The following is a 16,644-nucleotide window of genomic DNA, read 5'->3' as shown; positions in this document are numbered from 1 at the left end:
CCAACTACATTAACTACAGCTACTACAGCTACTACACCAACTACACTAACTACACAAACTACAGCTACTACACTAACTACAGCTACTACACCAACTACACCAACTACATTAACTACAGCAACTACAGCAACTACACCAACTACAGCTACTACACCAACTACAGCAACTACACCAACTACAGCAACTACACTAACTACACCAACTACATTAACTACAGCAACTACAGCTACAACACCAACTACAGCTACTACACCAACTACACTAACTACACCAACTACACCTACTACACTAACTACAGCTACTACACCAACTACAGCAACTACACCAACCACAGCAACTACAGCTACTACACTAACTACAGCTACTACACCAACTACACTAACTACACCAACTATAGCTACTACACTAACTACAGCTACTACACCAACTACACCAACTACACCAACTACATTAACTACACCAACTACAGCAACTACAGCTACTACACCAACTACACTAACTACTCCAACTACAGCTACTACACCCACTACACCAACTACACCAACTACACCAACTACATTAACTACACCAACTACACCAACTACAGCTACTACACCAACTACAGCTACTACACCAACTACACTAACTACACCAACTACAGCTACTACACTAACTACAGCTATTACACCAACTACACCAACTACACCAACTACATTAAGTACAGCAACTACAGCAACTACACCAACTACAGCTACTACACCAACTACAGCAACTACACCAACTACAGCAACTACACTAACTACACCAACTACATTAACTACAGCAACTACAGCTACTACACAAACTACAGCTACTACACCAACTACACTAACTACACCAACTACACCTACTACACTAACTACAGCTACTACACCAACTACACCAACTACACCAACTACAGCAACTACAGCTACTACACCAACTACACTAACTACACCAACTACAGCTACTACACTAACTACAGCTACTACACCAACTACACCAACTACTGCTACTACACCAACTACACTAACTACACCAACTACACTAACTACAGCTACTACACCAACTACACCAACTACAGCAACTACAGCTACTACACCAACTACTGCTACTACACCAACTACAGCTACTACAGCAACTACACTAACTACACCAACTACAGCTACTACACTAACTACAGCTACTACACCAACTACACCAACTACAGCAACTACACCAACTACACCAACTACACCAACTACATTAACTACACCAACTACACCAACTACAGCTACTACACCAACTACAGCTACTACACCAACTACACTAACTACACCAACTACAGCTACTACACTAACTACAGCTACTACACCAACTACACCAACTACAGCAACTACAGCTACTACACCAACTACACCAACTACACTAACTACATTAACTACACCAACTACAGCAACTACAGCTACTACACCAACTACACCAACTACAGCAACTACACCAACTACACCAACTACACCAACTACATTAACTACACCAACTACACCAACTACAGCTACTACACCAACTACACCAACTACACTAACTACATTAACTACACCAACTACAGCAACTACAGCTACTACACCAACTACACTAACTACACCAACTACAGCTACTACACTAACTACAGCTACTACACCAACTACACCCACTACACCAACTACACCAACTACACCAACTACATTAACTACACCAACTACACCAACTACAGCTACTACACCAACTACACTAACTACACCAACTACAGCTACTACACTAACTACAGCTACTACACCAACTACACCAACTACAGCAACTACAGCTACTACACCAACTACTGCTACTACACCAACTACAGCTACTACACCAACTACACTAACTACACCAACTACAGCTACTACACCAACTACAGTTACTACACCAACTACACCAACTACACCAACTACAGCTACTACACCAACTACAGTTACTACACCAACTACACCAACTACAGCTACTACACCAACTACACTAACTACACCAACTACACTAACTACAGCTACTACACCAACTACACCAACTACAGCAACTACAGCTACTACACCAACTACTGCTACTACACCAACTACAGCTACTACACCAACTACACTAACTACACCAACTACAGTTACTACACCAACTACACCAACTACACCAACTACAGCTACTACACCAACTACTGCTACTACACCAACTACAGCTACTACACCAACTACACTAACTACACCAACTACAGCTACTACACTAACTACAGCTACTACACCAACTACACCAACTACATTAACTACACCAACTACAGCAACTACAGCTACTACACCAACTACACTAACTACACCAACTACAGCTACTACACTAACTACAGCTACTACACCAACTACACCAACTACATTAACTACACCAACTACACCAACTACAGCAACTACAGCTACTACACCAACTACAGCTACTACACCAACTACACTAACTACACTAACTACACCTACTACACTAACTACAGCTACTACACCAACTATAGCTACTACACTAACTACAGCAACTACAGGTACTACACCAACTACACTAACTACACCAACTACAGCTACTACACTAACTACAGGTACTACACCAACTACACTAACTACACCAACTACAGCTACTACACCAACTACTGCTACTACACCAACTAGACCAACTACACCAACTACATTAACTACACCAACTACACCAACTACAGCTACTACACTAACTACAGCTACTACACCAACTACACCAACTACAGCAACTACAGCAACTACACCAACTACACCAACTACACCAACTACACCAACTACAGCTACTACACCAACTACACTAACTACACCAACTACATTAACTACACCAACTACAGCAACTACAGCTACTACACCAACTACACTAACTACACCAACTACAGCTACTACACTAACTACAGCTACTACACCAACTACACCAACTACATTAACTACACCAACTACACCAACTACAGCAACTACAGCTACTACACCAACTACAGCTACTACACCAACTACACTAACTACACTAACTACACCTACTACACTAACTACAGTTACTACACCAACTATAGCTACTACACTAACTACAGCAACTACAGGTACTACACCAACTACACTAACTACATCAACTACAGCTACTACACTAACTACAGGTACTACACCAACTACACTAACTACACCAACTACAGCTACTACACCAACTACTGCTACTACACCAACTAGACCAACTACACCAACTACATTAACTACACCAACTACACCAACTACAGCTACTACACTAACTACAGCTACTACACCAACTACACCAACTACAGCAACTACAGCAACTACACCAACTACACCAACTACACCAACTACACCAACTACAGCTACTACACCAACTACAGCTACTACACCAACTACACTAACTACACCAACTACAGCTACTACACCAACTACAGTTACTACACCAACTACAACTACTACACCAACTACTGCTACTACACCAACTACAGCTACTACACCAACTACAGTAACTACAGCAATTACATCAACATTCTCATAGTGGGCTTAGTGGTCACTTAATGCCTCTATATTCGTGACGGTTATCATGAACCCATTACCTTACAAAGGGAAGGCGCGGATTACACACGTAGCAGTTTTTCTGTGTTGGAACTTATGATTTTGGAATTTTGCCTACTGTCGTTGGGAATCAAATCTTGTAAAAAGAAACCAGAAAAAGTCGCAAAGCTCTACAACTCATGTATTGATTTTTATAACCGCTCTACAGCACACAAATTAACTCAGAGGTCGATTATTGAAATAAAAAAGGAAATGAACAAACACAAAAGTAGCAAGAACAACAAAAGATAGTTTTATTTCAAATCTTTACTTACATGTAACAATGAAGTAACAAACAAGGGTTAATCGTGTAAGTCGCAATGGTCATTTAATATATGTGATCCAGGGGCTCTTTATTTATGCGGGCAAAAATAGACGAATACTAAATCGCACTCTCGATTCACCAAAACTTTCACATAATGACAATGCTTTAAAGTATTTACGGTGAGGTCACTATTTGAGGTTTAATGACCATAGATTTTAGGGAAATAGGGAAAACGGCGCTAAAATGAAGATAATACGTAAATTTCAAGTGCTAGATGCAGTCAGACGTTGTGTAGCGTAATTACATAAATATTAAGAGAAAGGAAATAAAGGTGAAGACATCATATAATTTCAATGAAATTATATCAAATATCATCATTATATAAGATTAATTACCCGTTAGAGAGAATAAGTTTCAAGAATCACCAGAACGTTTTGGAGATCCTCCCAATTACTAAGTACATAAACAAGTGTCATTTTGGCGAGAAAACTAGTTGGCCGTCGTCAATCTACTACGTTCTTTAGCGAGAACGTAAAAAAAAACTTTAAAAAGGGGGAAAAAAGTGATCGAATGTACTTTACAATCTCGTCATCCTATTCCTACAACTATACCAACTAAAAAAAGTAACTACATCGAAACTACACCAAACTACATCGACCTACAGCAGAGATGCCAAACTCTGGAAATCTGCATTCTGGAGACTCTTTCTTTTGCATTACTCCCCGACTATCAATGATCAACCCCCCCGCTCCCCCCCTCCCCATAAGCACAATTCCATCCAGTCCCTAATAGGCTTAGGACATTATATAAAGTCTTACACCAGGTACAGCCCATCACAATTAGCTTTTATGATTGTGTGTGAGTGATGAAACATGTGCGAAAATACCGCAGGAAAAAAAATTACTAATTATACTACACCAACTACACTTACTACACCTACTACACTAACTACACCAACTACAGCAACTACACCAACTACAGCTACTAAACAAACTACAGCAACTACAGCAACTACACTAACTACACCAACTACATTAACTACAACAACTACACCAACTACACCGACTACAGCAACTACAGCAACTACAGAAACTACAGCTACTACACCAACTACAGCTACTACACCAACTACGGCAACTACACCAACTACACCAACTACAGCAACTACACCAACTACAGCAACTACACCAACTACATTAACTACATTAACTACACCAACTACATTAACTACACCAACTACAGCAACTACAGCAACTACACCATCTACAGCAACTACACCAACTACACCAACTACAGCTACTACAGCAACTACACCAGCTACAGCTACTACACCAACTACAGCTACTACACCAACTACACTGACTACACCAACTACAGCTACTACACTAACTACAGCTACTACACCACCTACACCAACTACACCAACTACACCAACTACAGGAACTACAGCTACTACACCAACTACAGGAACTACAGCTACTACACCAACTACAGCTACTAAACCAACTACAGCTACTACACCAACTACACTAACTACACCAACTACACTAACTACACCAACTACATTAACTACAGCAACTACAGCTACTACCCCAACTACAGCTACTACACCAACTACACTAACTACCCCAACTACAGCTACTACACTAACTACGGCTACTACACCAACTACACCAACTACATTAACTACAGCAACTACACCAACTACAGCAACTACACCAACTACATTAACTACACTAACTACACCAACTACATTAACTACAGCAACTCAGCTACTACACCAACTACAGCTACTACACCAACTACACTAACTACAATAACTAAAGCTACTACACTAACTACAGCTACTACACCAACTACACCAACTACAGCAACTACAGCTACTACACCAACTACAGCTACTACACCAACTACAGCTACTACACCAACTATAGCTACTACACCAACTATAGCTACTACAGCTACTACACCAACTACACTAACTACACCAACTACACTAACTACACCAACTACACTAACTACACCAACTACATTAACTACAGCAACTACAGCTACTACACCAACTACACCAACTACACCAACTACAGCAACTACAGCTACTACACCAACTACAGCTACTACACCAACTACAGCTACTACACCAACTACAGCTACTACACCAACTACACTAACTACACCAACTACAGCTACTACACTAACTACAGCTACTACACCAACTACAGCAACTACAGCAACTACAGCTACTACACCAACTACAGCTACTACACCAACTACACTAACTACACCAACTACGCTAACTATACCAACTACATTAACTACAGCAACTACAGCTACTACAGCAACTACAGCTACTACACCAACTACACTAACTACAGCAACTACACTAACTACAGCTACTACACCAACTACACCAACTACAGCAACTACAGCTACTACTCCAACTATAGCTACTACACCTACTACAGCTACTACACCAACTATAGCTCCTACAGCTACTACACCAACTACACTAACTACACAACTACATTAACTACAGCAACTACAGCTACTACACCAACTACACCAACTACACCAACTACAGCAACTACAGCTACTACACCAACTACAGCTACTACACCAACTATAGCTACTACACCAACTACAGCAACTACAGCTACTACACCAACTACACTAACTACACCAACTACAGCTACTACACCAACTACAGTTACTACACCAACTACGACTACTACACCAACTACTGCTACTACACCGACTAGAGCTACTACACCAACTACACCAACTACACCAACTACAGCTACTACACCAACTACAGCTACTACACCAACTACAGCTACTACACCAACTATAGCTACTACACCAACTATAGCTACTACACCAACTATAGCTACTACACCTACTACACCAACTACACTAACTACACCAACTACACTAACTACACCAACTACATTAACTACAGCAACTACAGCTACTACACCAACTACACCAACTACAGCAACTACAGCTACTACAGCAACTACAGCTACTACACCAACTACACTAACTACACCAACTACAGCTACTACACTAACTACAGCTACTACACCAACTACACCAACTACAGCAACTACAGCTACTACACCAACTACAGCTACTACACCAACTACACTAACTACACCAACTACACTAACTATACTAACTACATTAACTACAGCAACTACAGCTACTACAGCAACTACAGCTACTACACCAACTACACTAACTACACTAACTACAGCAACTACACTAACTACAGCTACTACACCAACTACACCAACTACAGCAACTACAGCTACTACTCCAACTACAGCTACTACAGCTACTACAGCAACTTCACCAACTATAGCTACTACAGCTACTACACCAACTACACTAACTACAGCAACTACATTAACTACAGCAACTACAGCTACTACACCAACTACACCAACTACACCAACTACAGCAACTACAGCTACTACACCAACTACAGCTACTACACCAACTATAGCTACTACACCAACTACAGCACCTACAGCTACTACACCAACTACACTAACTACACCAACTACAGCTACTACACCAACTATAGCTACTACACCAACTACAGCAACTACAGCTACTACACCAACTACACTAACTACACCAACTACAGCTACTACACCAACTACAGTTACTACACCAACTACGACTACTACACCAACTACTGCTACTACACCGACTACAGCTACTACACCAACTTCAGCTACTACACCAACTATAGCTACTACACCAACTATAGCTACTACAGCTACTACACCAACTACACTAACTACACCAACTACACTAACTACACCAACTACACTAACTACACCAACTACATTAACTACAGCAACTACAGCTACTACACCAACTACACCAACTACACCAACTACAGCAACTACAGCTACTACACCAACTACAGCTACTACACCAACTACAGCTACTACACCAACTACAGCTACTACACCAACTACACTAACTACACCAACTACAGCTACTACACTAACTACAGCTACTACACCAACTACAGCAACTACAGCAACTACAGCTACTACACCAACTACAGCTACTACACCAACTACACTAACTACACCAACTACACTAACTATACCAACTACATTAACTACAGCAACTACAGCTACTACAGCAACTACAGCTACTACACCAACTACACTAACTACAGCAACTACACTAACTACAGCTACTACACCAACTACACCAACTACAGCAACTACAGCTACTACTCCAACTATAGCTACTACACCTACTACAGCTACTACACCAACTATAGCTCCTACAGCTACTACACCAACTACACTAACTACACAACTACATTAACTACAGCAACTACAGCTACTACACCAACTACACCAACTACAGTAACTACAGCTACTACACCAACTACAGCTACTACACCAACTATAGCTACTACACCAACTACAGCAACTACAGCTACTACACCAACTACACTAACTACACCAACTACAGCTACTACACCAACTACAGTTACTACACCAACTACGACTACTACACCAACTACTGCTACTACACCGACTAGAGCTACTACACCAACTACACCAACTACACCAACTACAGCTACTACACCAACTACAGCTACTACACCAACTACAGCTACTACACCAACTATAGCTACTACACCAACTATAGCTACTACACCTACTACACCAACTACACTAACTACACCAACTACACTAACTACACCAACTACATTAACTACAGCAACTACAGCTACTACACCAACTACACCAACTACACCAACTACAGCAACTACAGCTACTACACCAACTACAGCTACTACACCAACTACACTAACTACACCAACTACAGCTACTACACTAACTACAGCTACTACACCAACTACACCAACTACAGCAACTACAGCTACTACACCAACTACAGCTACTACACCAACTACACTAACTACACCAACTACACTAACTATACTAACTACATTAACTACAGCAACTACAGCTACTACAGCAACTACAGCTACTACACCAACTACACTAACTACACTAACTACAGCAACTACACTAACTACAGCTACTACACCAACTACACCAACTACAGCAACTACAGCTACTACTCCAACTACAGCTACTACAGCTACTACAGCAACTTCACCAACTATAGCTACTACAGCTACTACACCAACTACACTAACTACAGCAACTACATTAACTACAGCAACTACAGCTACTACACCAACTACACCAACTACACCAACTACAGCAACTACAGCTACTACACCAACTACAGCTACTACACCAACTATAGCTACTACACCAACTACAGCAACTACAGCTACTACACCAACTACACTAACTACACCAACTACAGCTACTACACCAACTACAGTTACTACACCAACTACGACTACTACACCAACTACTGCTACTACACCGACTACAGCTACTACACCAACTACAGTAACTACAGCAATTACATCAGCATTCTCATAGTGGGCTTAGTGGTCACTTAATGTCTCTATATTCGTGACGGTTATCATGAACTTATTACCCAAATTATGCTATTATTTGTTTATACTATTACTCGCAAAAGGTTTGTAATTTTCACATGTAGGTATTTCAAATTAAGCTGAAATACCGCTGCTCTCAGCCAATCAAATTGCGGAAATTTCTCATGTAGTAGTATAAATTGCTTTATCCCAGTGAAAGTTTAGTGTGTTTCAACACCATATATGTGTTGAGTTTGTTGTTGACTCCCATACTTGCTCCAAGAGGTTTTCCTCCTGGCCAGGTTGTTCAAAGCTGGGTTAAGATAACCCGGGTTAGTGCGAATTTTGAATTCAGAAATAAATGCTTAAAAAGCAAATTCAGTTTAATTCTTTAGGTCTGCATTTTAGTGACTGGATGCTCTAAAAAGAATTGGGAAACTTGTCCGAGAAAATGCTTTTAAACAAAAGAAAAAGAATCTCGGATTAAAATTTAACCCCGGGTTAGCGCTTATCGTCTTTCAAACAACTGGGCCCAGTAGGTGCTAAGGCTTTAACCTCTCCTCATTACCCAACATATTTACTTGTTTATTTTTTTTTATTATTGTTTTGCCACAGAAAGGAAATCGGAATCGACTCCTGCTGATCAACAAAGAGGAACAAAACGGGGAGGAAGCAATAAAACAACCAAAGATGCGAAAAAATTGCGCTGGAAAGACGATGAAGAGAGCAGTGGCGAAGAAAGCGATAGCACTGTGGATAGTGAAGATGAAATCTCGCTAAATAAAGCAAAACAAGAGAAAAAAGAAACTCAAAACACCAAACAAAAGGATTTTGAGGTCGTTCCAATAGAGGACAACAGTAAGTATATTTTTTTGAGTAAATGAGCCACAATGTTTTACCCCATGTAAGGGAATTAGGATTCCGGAATCCGGGAAATTTTTGCTTGTGGAATTCGGAATCAGGGAAAATTTTCTTGTGGCATCCCAAATCCTGGACTTTGGAATCCTGAAGACAGCTCAAGGAATCCGGAATTCCACTAACAATTGGAATCCAGAATCCAAGTTCCACTGACAAAGACTGGAATTCAGTACCTGGCTGTGGATTCCAGAATCCAAGACTGTCTTAGATTGCCTTACATGGGGCGAAATATTACGGTAATCATTTCAGTTGAAAATCATCCTAGGGCAGTTTGTCTAGCCGGAACGGCGAAACTTAAAACCGTCAAAAATCACTATGTCGGAAGATTTCGAGTAACTGGAGAATTTGATCACTTGTTGTTGAAACCGTTGCCAGAAAATCCGGTTGGAAAGTAAATGGAACATGATTTATAGGGTCGTATCAGTGGAAAATTCCTGGAAGCAATAGAACATCTGAAAAAGTAGTCCTGTTTTCCTGGTCGGAATGTTCCAAACGGAAATCCGTGTTCTGTTTCTTCAAAGCCATCTTTGATACCACGTTCAGGCTTTCGTGGCCGTGAATGGAACTGATTTGTACAAATGGTAAACGCGATTCCAGAATGAAATTCACCAGTCCTGAATTTTGCTTACCATTTACCCAAACCGTGAACCAAGCAGTTTGCCCATGTAAATGGTAGAGAACCTTTGTTGTCACTTCCTGGCTAACTATCTCTGAGCATTGGAGAATGGGTGTAATTTTCCCGTAAAACGCTAGAAGTTGAGAGGGCGTGACTGTCCAACAAGGAAATCAGCGAAGGCCTTTTCTCTTTCTAAGTCTAGAATTTTGTTAAATTTGTTATTCTTGCCATATTTGTTGCTCAGTCTTCTTAAGATAGCATTTGCGGACCATTTTGCTACAGCTTGCAATCCTTGTTGAATTTGTTATTCTTGCTATATTTGCTATTTCTTCTAGACATTTCTGACAGCAGTTTCCATTAAATCTTTTTTGCCAATATTGCAGAAACAATTTACTAGCAAATTTTTGCGACTGCGTTCAATCCGGGACATAAGTGGTAGCCACCAGGTCAGGTTTTGGTTTGAATATCAAGGGTGTGTGTCCTACGTATATAGGACAGAAATGCCTTTAAATTAAGTGGCGATCATTTACTTATTTTGTTTCGTTTAACAGGTAAATATTTAAAGAACTTGACACCTGAAACTTTGGCACTGGGACACAAGATAGCTTTTTCGCGAAAAAACAAAAGGGATATCATCGACAGTGGTTATCACAGGTGATTTAGTTAATAACAGAGTACAGTGGAAACTTGAATCCTCTAAATTTTCTATCGTCGGTCGCAAACCACGAATTACAGGGGCGGATCTAGGAATTTTTTTTGATTGGGGGGTAAGGGGACTAGTCTTTGAATTCGAAAGCACTGTTGAACCGTTTTTTACGGCAAATTAACTCAACCCCCATACTACGGTCTCCCAGCTGACTAGTTTTTATCGGTTGAAAGAACGAGGTTATAGGTCGAGTTGTTTTTCTGTTAACGCCGGTCGGGTATTACGGCTTTGCGAGCTGAAACGAGCAGTCCATTAGAGGATACCCTCCCAAAATTACGTTTGAATATGCCTGAAATTTAATTGTTCCAAAATATAACGCGTGTCTTAACAATTAAAAAAAGTCAACCTGTTGAATCGTGTGATAAGCGATCTTATCGATGCATACCCTGAGAGCACAGGTTTGTCTCTTGCATAGCTTTTAGCGTTTACGAAGTCGTTTGCGACGCTTGTCAGTCGCGCGAACGACTTCGTAAACGCTAAAAGCCATGCAGGAGAGAAAGCTCTGCTCGCAGGGTAGTCGATGCAAGAATTTCAGTGTCAAACAAGTAGTAAAAAACAACCACAGGCTTGTTAGGGGGGAGGCGGGGTTCCGGACACCCCCCCCCCCTCCCCTCGACCTTCCCCCTGGATCCGCTACTGAATTACTACGAATTGCCAATGACTTATTTTGTCTTTAGATGGGCATTTAATGATGCAAATCTTCCCGATTGGTTCGTGGAAGACGAAGCGAAACATTACCAGAGGCAGCTTCCGGTTTCCAAAGAGATGGTTGCGGAATACAGAGCAAGAATGAAAGAAATAAACGCCAGACCAGTGAAAAAGATCGCAGAAGCAAAAGCAAGGAAAAAACGAAAGGTAAAAAAGGTACCGTTTGTGACGAAACGGGCTAAGTCCAGCGCGACACGAAAACGAGTGTGCGGGAAACCTGACTAGGGGGCAGTTTCTTGAAACTCTCCACTTTTTGGAACCAAAAAGCCTCTTTTGTGAGCATGATACTTTCAACAATTTGAATTTAACATGATTCAGATTGTTTTGATAATGAGATCATTAAACGAAACAAGTTCTTGTTTTCTGGCTCTAAACCTGCTTAACATATTTTAAAGTGTGTTTACGGGTTCGAAAAAGTTATCGGTGCCATAAAAGAAACGCTCAAGTTGTGGGAACTTGGGGCGTTGAAGCAAGGAAGATAGAAGGGGGACCTCCTTCCACCAATTATGAGCTAGATAAATTATGAGGAAATTTTTAGGAATACTACACCTGGTTGGGTGATAAATGGAAAGGTAATCCTTAATTGACGATTCAACAGCTGCAATGTTAAGAGACTGAACGAGTCAGTAGTCGTGTTGTAGATTACTTGACTGACTATGTTCATCACGGCAGCACAAACCCTCAAAATACACTTATTTGCAAGAAACCGCTTATTATGGCGGTTTTGGGGATTTGTTACTGACCTTATTGCGATAAACCTCTTTTGTTAGGAGATGAAACGACTTGAAAAGGCACGTAAAAAAGCGGAGGCTATTTGCGATACAGTTGATGTGTCAGAAAAAGAAAAAATGAATCAAATAAGAAGGTATGTATTAAGATAAAAAAAATAATAAGCCTTCTCTTTTCAGTTGCTGCAGATTACGATCAAACATCCAGCTACAGTTAAGGTTATAAGATTTTATGGTTGAAAATTTCTTTTGACTATTGACGTTATGATATCAGATTTTTCGTGGCCCGCTACCCCAAATTGTTTGGGAAAGTTTACTTAATAGAAGAGTGTGGCTTAATTTTGAAGGAAGGATACCCGCCGATGTCCCCCCCCCCACAGGAGTGGGCCTCTAGCAAAACGTCTGCATGAGTACGCCACCAGCACTGATGGCCTTCGTGGCCTGTCACTTTCAAACGTGTTGCAACGGGCCTGGCATGAATGAAAAAAGCTCATTATATTCTTGGTTCGCAACCATGTAACATGGCTTTCATGTTGGTTGACAGAACAATAGACCTTTTTTTTCTTTGAAAAAAGATTTGAGTTTCCAGTAGGGGGAATAGCTTGTGTTCTTGACAACCAACATGGTCACCGTGAAGACAGCTGTAAACCAGCAATAGAGCCCTTTATCTCTATTTTAATGGACCATTGTCTGGTCCTGTAGGTAATTGTAGTTTTATCCTGTTCTCTTTTCAGTTTGTATAAAAAGGCTGCTCTAAAAGGCAAACCCAAGGAAGTAAAGTACGTTGTCGCCAAGAAAAGCCAGGGTAAGAAGTTTTTTTCTATTTCCTAAGTATGAACGGCTATATTTTGTTTGCAACTTTTGGTGACATTATTTAGTTTTAAGTGTAGTTTGGTTTGTTAGACTTATTTTATGTACCGGTAGCACAAAAAATATAGCCGTGTTGTGGTCGAACTCCATCGTTAAATCTGTCCTTCGAAGCACTGGACTTGAACTTTTCTACCCGCGCTACGCTCCTTTTTTATTTAATTTTATTTTATTAGGGGAGGGGAGGGAAAGAGATATAGGAAGAGGGCTGTGGATCGTGACACGATCTAAGTGTTTGCATGCCTTCGGTAAACACAGGACAGTGTACTCCTGATTGGAAAGATAACACAAAACTCCCTTGGTTTTTTTAGTGCACTTTACGCTTGTTTTACTGCGTTCAACAATCAGCAGCAACATGTACTAAAATAAAAACGAACACTGATCTTTTCGAAGTGGGTCTTAGGGTAACTGAAACAAGGGCAGCGTCTTTGTTGCGCCGAACTAAATGAAGACAACTTTTGACTCCACATTTACTTGACAATTTCGACACCGACTTAACGCGAAAAGAAAGAATTTTTAACGCACGAACTTGTGTGATACTCCTGGCCACACTTCCACGTGGCAAATTCAGAACGCAGAACAGCAATGTTACCTGTAAAAACTTTACATAAAATCTGAACTTTAACTAAGCTTTTTGTTTCTTTGTTCAGCTGCAAAACGAATGAAGAGACCCGCGGGAGTGAAAGGCCCTTATAAGATTGTTGACCAACGGATGAAGAAAGATTTAAGAAGCCAAAGGGCGAAAGATAAAAGAAACAAACGGAGTGGAAAGAAAAGCAGATGATACATAACCATAACAAAATTCTAGATATTTATTTCCTCATTCATATGTTGCAAGTATGTGTATAATAGTACAATTTGATGACCAAAGTAATTCTTCATTCGGCAAAAAGGTCAAGAAACACTGGCAATTCATCGTATGATTAAGGAGACTGATGTATTTTTTCTAATGATGAATACAATGTAAATCTACGCGCGGCCGGAGCATGCGCAGCTACAAGGTGGTCGAAGTTCGAAAGTTTTACGCTAAACTTTAAAAGTTATAACGTTTGCTATATTTTGAAAATAAATACAATGATACACACCTTGAAATAGTCTATGTCAAGATTGACCAAAGGTTATAATAAAACAATTAATGACCTTATAAAGTTGGAAAGTTTTGGTAGTTTTACTTATCTCTTTATCAGTTATAAAAATCCCGTGCGCTAACCTTTCAGTTTATTTTCTGGATAATATTGTCTTACACAAGCCTTGTCCTTTGATTAAGGGTACGTTTTTTAAGTATATTCATAGAAGAGCCAGACTTAGTGTTGTTTTTACTAATGGTACTAAGAATGAACTTGGGGAGATATTTTTCGTTGGGAGTAGGTTGAGAAAGTTGAGCAAACGTTGTCTTCATTTTCTACAAGTGCATGAATCTCGTGCGAGATCAGGTAAAATATAGTTTTTCAAACTGTAGCCAGGGGACGCAAAGTTCCAAAAAAAGTTTCTGAAGGCAACTGAATATTTTAACTTCATTAAATCAATATTCCAGCGGCAGATGTTCAAGTTCATTCTTCAGTCGGAATATTCTCTTGCGTCTACTCCTCTGCTGGAGTAGTTCTTGGCGAAGTTGTGAAACTTTAGTTTTCAGTAGACTTATTCTTCTTTCAGCAGCCTCGGCCTGTGTGGTTGCTTCTTGAATACTCTCTTCTAAATTGTGTATTTTATCGACGAAAATTTCTTCACGTTTGTGAAACTGCTCCTCCTTGATTTTCAGTCTTTCGAAAAGCCCTTTCCTAGTGATGAGCCGGCTGGTTAGGTCGGCAGTCTTACGCTTCGCCTTCATCTCTGCGATTTTTGCCATTTGAATCTCTCTTTCACACAACTTAGCTCGGGTTTTCAGTTCTATGGTCTTATTTTCATAATCCATAGCTTTAGCGCGCGCTTTGTTCATTGCAATCTCCATCTCCAGAGTTTTTCGAAAATTTTGGGTGTCATTACGTGTAAGTTCTTTGCAGATTTCTGTTTTTTTACGCAGAACTTCGTCTAACTTTTCTAGTCGATGATGTTTACCCTCCAAAAGCAGGTGAGTTTTCTGTAACTTGTCTTTTTTCAGCGTCACTTTTTCATGAATCAGTGCCATGTCTTCCAAAAGAATATCGCGTCTCTGTTCCTTCACTTTCAAAACCTTCTCAGCTCTTCGACTTCTTTCCTCTGCAAACTCGATTTTATTCCTAAAGTCGGTTATACACGACTTCAACCTCTGAATGTTTTCGCCCATAACCGGTTCTCTTTCCAGCGTCTTCTCATAAATTCCGCTTGAATTCAAGGCCTGAATCTTAACAAAACAAGAACATAATAATGTCCTCATTGGAAATACTACTGCAAATAGGGGAATAAAAACAACGGCTTCAATGACCAATGAGCCATCATTATTCTTTTAAGAACACCAACAGCGATAATTTCACTTAACCGCGACAATATCTGATCGTTACATTGTCAAGTGAGACAGGTGTCCAAAACTAAGCACCGATGGCCTTGATTTATTACCAAATTCTCATAGCTGCTATAGCCATAACTTTACCATTGGTACTAGAGAGAATCAAAATTTCGATCTTTCGACCACAAGTAACCAATTAACGAGACAAATGTAATAGCAACCTCAGATATCCCTAACGAAAAACGACGCTCTGAAACAGAGGGAGGTCGAAACATTTTTTAACATTGTGAA

At 40.2% G+C, this 16,644-nt stretch overlaps 2 protein-coding genes across 2 annotated transcripts in view; one reads left to right on the top strand and one right to left on the bottom strand.

Moving 5' to 3' along the window:
* The window catches only part of LOC140952180 (pre-rRNA 2'-O-ribose RNA methyltransferase FTSJ3-like), a 36,878-nt gene extending 22,001 nt beyond the window's left edge, over window positions 1-14,877 (top strand). Inside the window, exons 18-23 of the mRNA XM_073401602.1 lie at window positions 10,004-10,246; window positions 11,474-11,576; window positions 12,306-12,483; window positions 13,107-13,201; window positions 13,799-13,869; window positions 14,582-14,877. Coding sequence (XP_073257703.1) covers window positions 10,004-10,246; window positions 11,474-11,576; window positions 12,306-12,483; window positions 13,107-13,201; window positions 13,799-13,869; window positions 14,582-14,715 — 824 coding nt within the window. The 3' untranslated portion in view covers window positions 14,716-14,877. The remainder of the gene's footprint in view (window positions 1-10,003; window positions 10,247-11,473; window positions 11,577-12,305; window positions 12,484-13,106; window positions 13,202-13,798; window positions 13,870-14,581) is intronic.
* Window positions 14,878-14,904: 27 nt separating this feature from the next.
* On the bottom strand, window positions 14,905-16,644 carry LOC140952179 (uncharacterized). The gene has a single exon (XM_073401601.1). It carries the CDS (start codon window positions 16,282-16,284, stop codon window positions 15,454-15,456), a length of 831 nt encoding a protein of 276 aa, XP_073257702.1. The 5' UTR covers window positions 16,285-16,644; the 3' UTR covers window positions 14,905-15,453.

This window comes from Porites lutea, chromosome 11, assembly GCF_958299795.1.
Source record: "Porites lutea chromosome 11, jaPorLute2.1, whole genome shotgun sequence".
NCBI classification, from domain to species: Eukaryota; Metazoa; Cnidaria; class Anthozoa; order Scleractinia; family Poritidae; genus Porites; species Porites lutea.
Note: the sequence above shows the minus strand (reverse complement) of the source record. Positions and strands in the feature narration are given on the sequence as shown.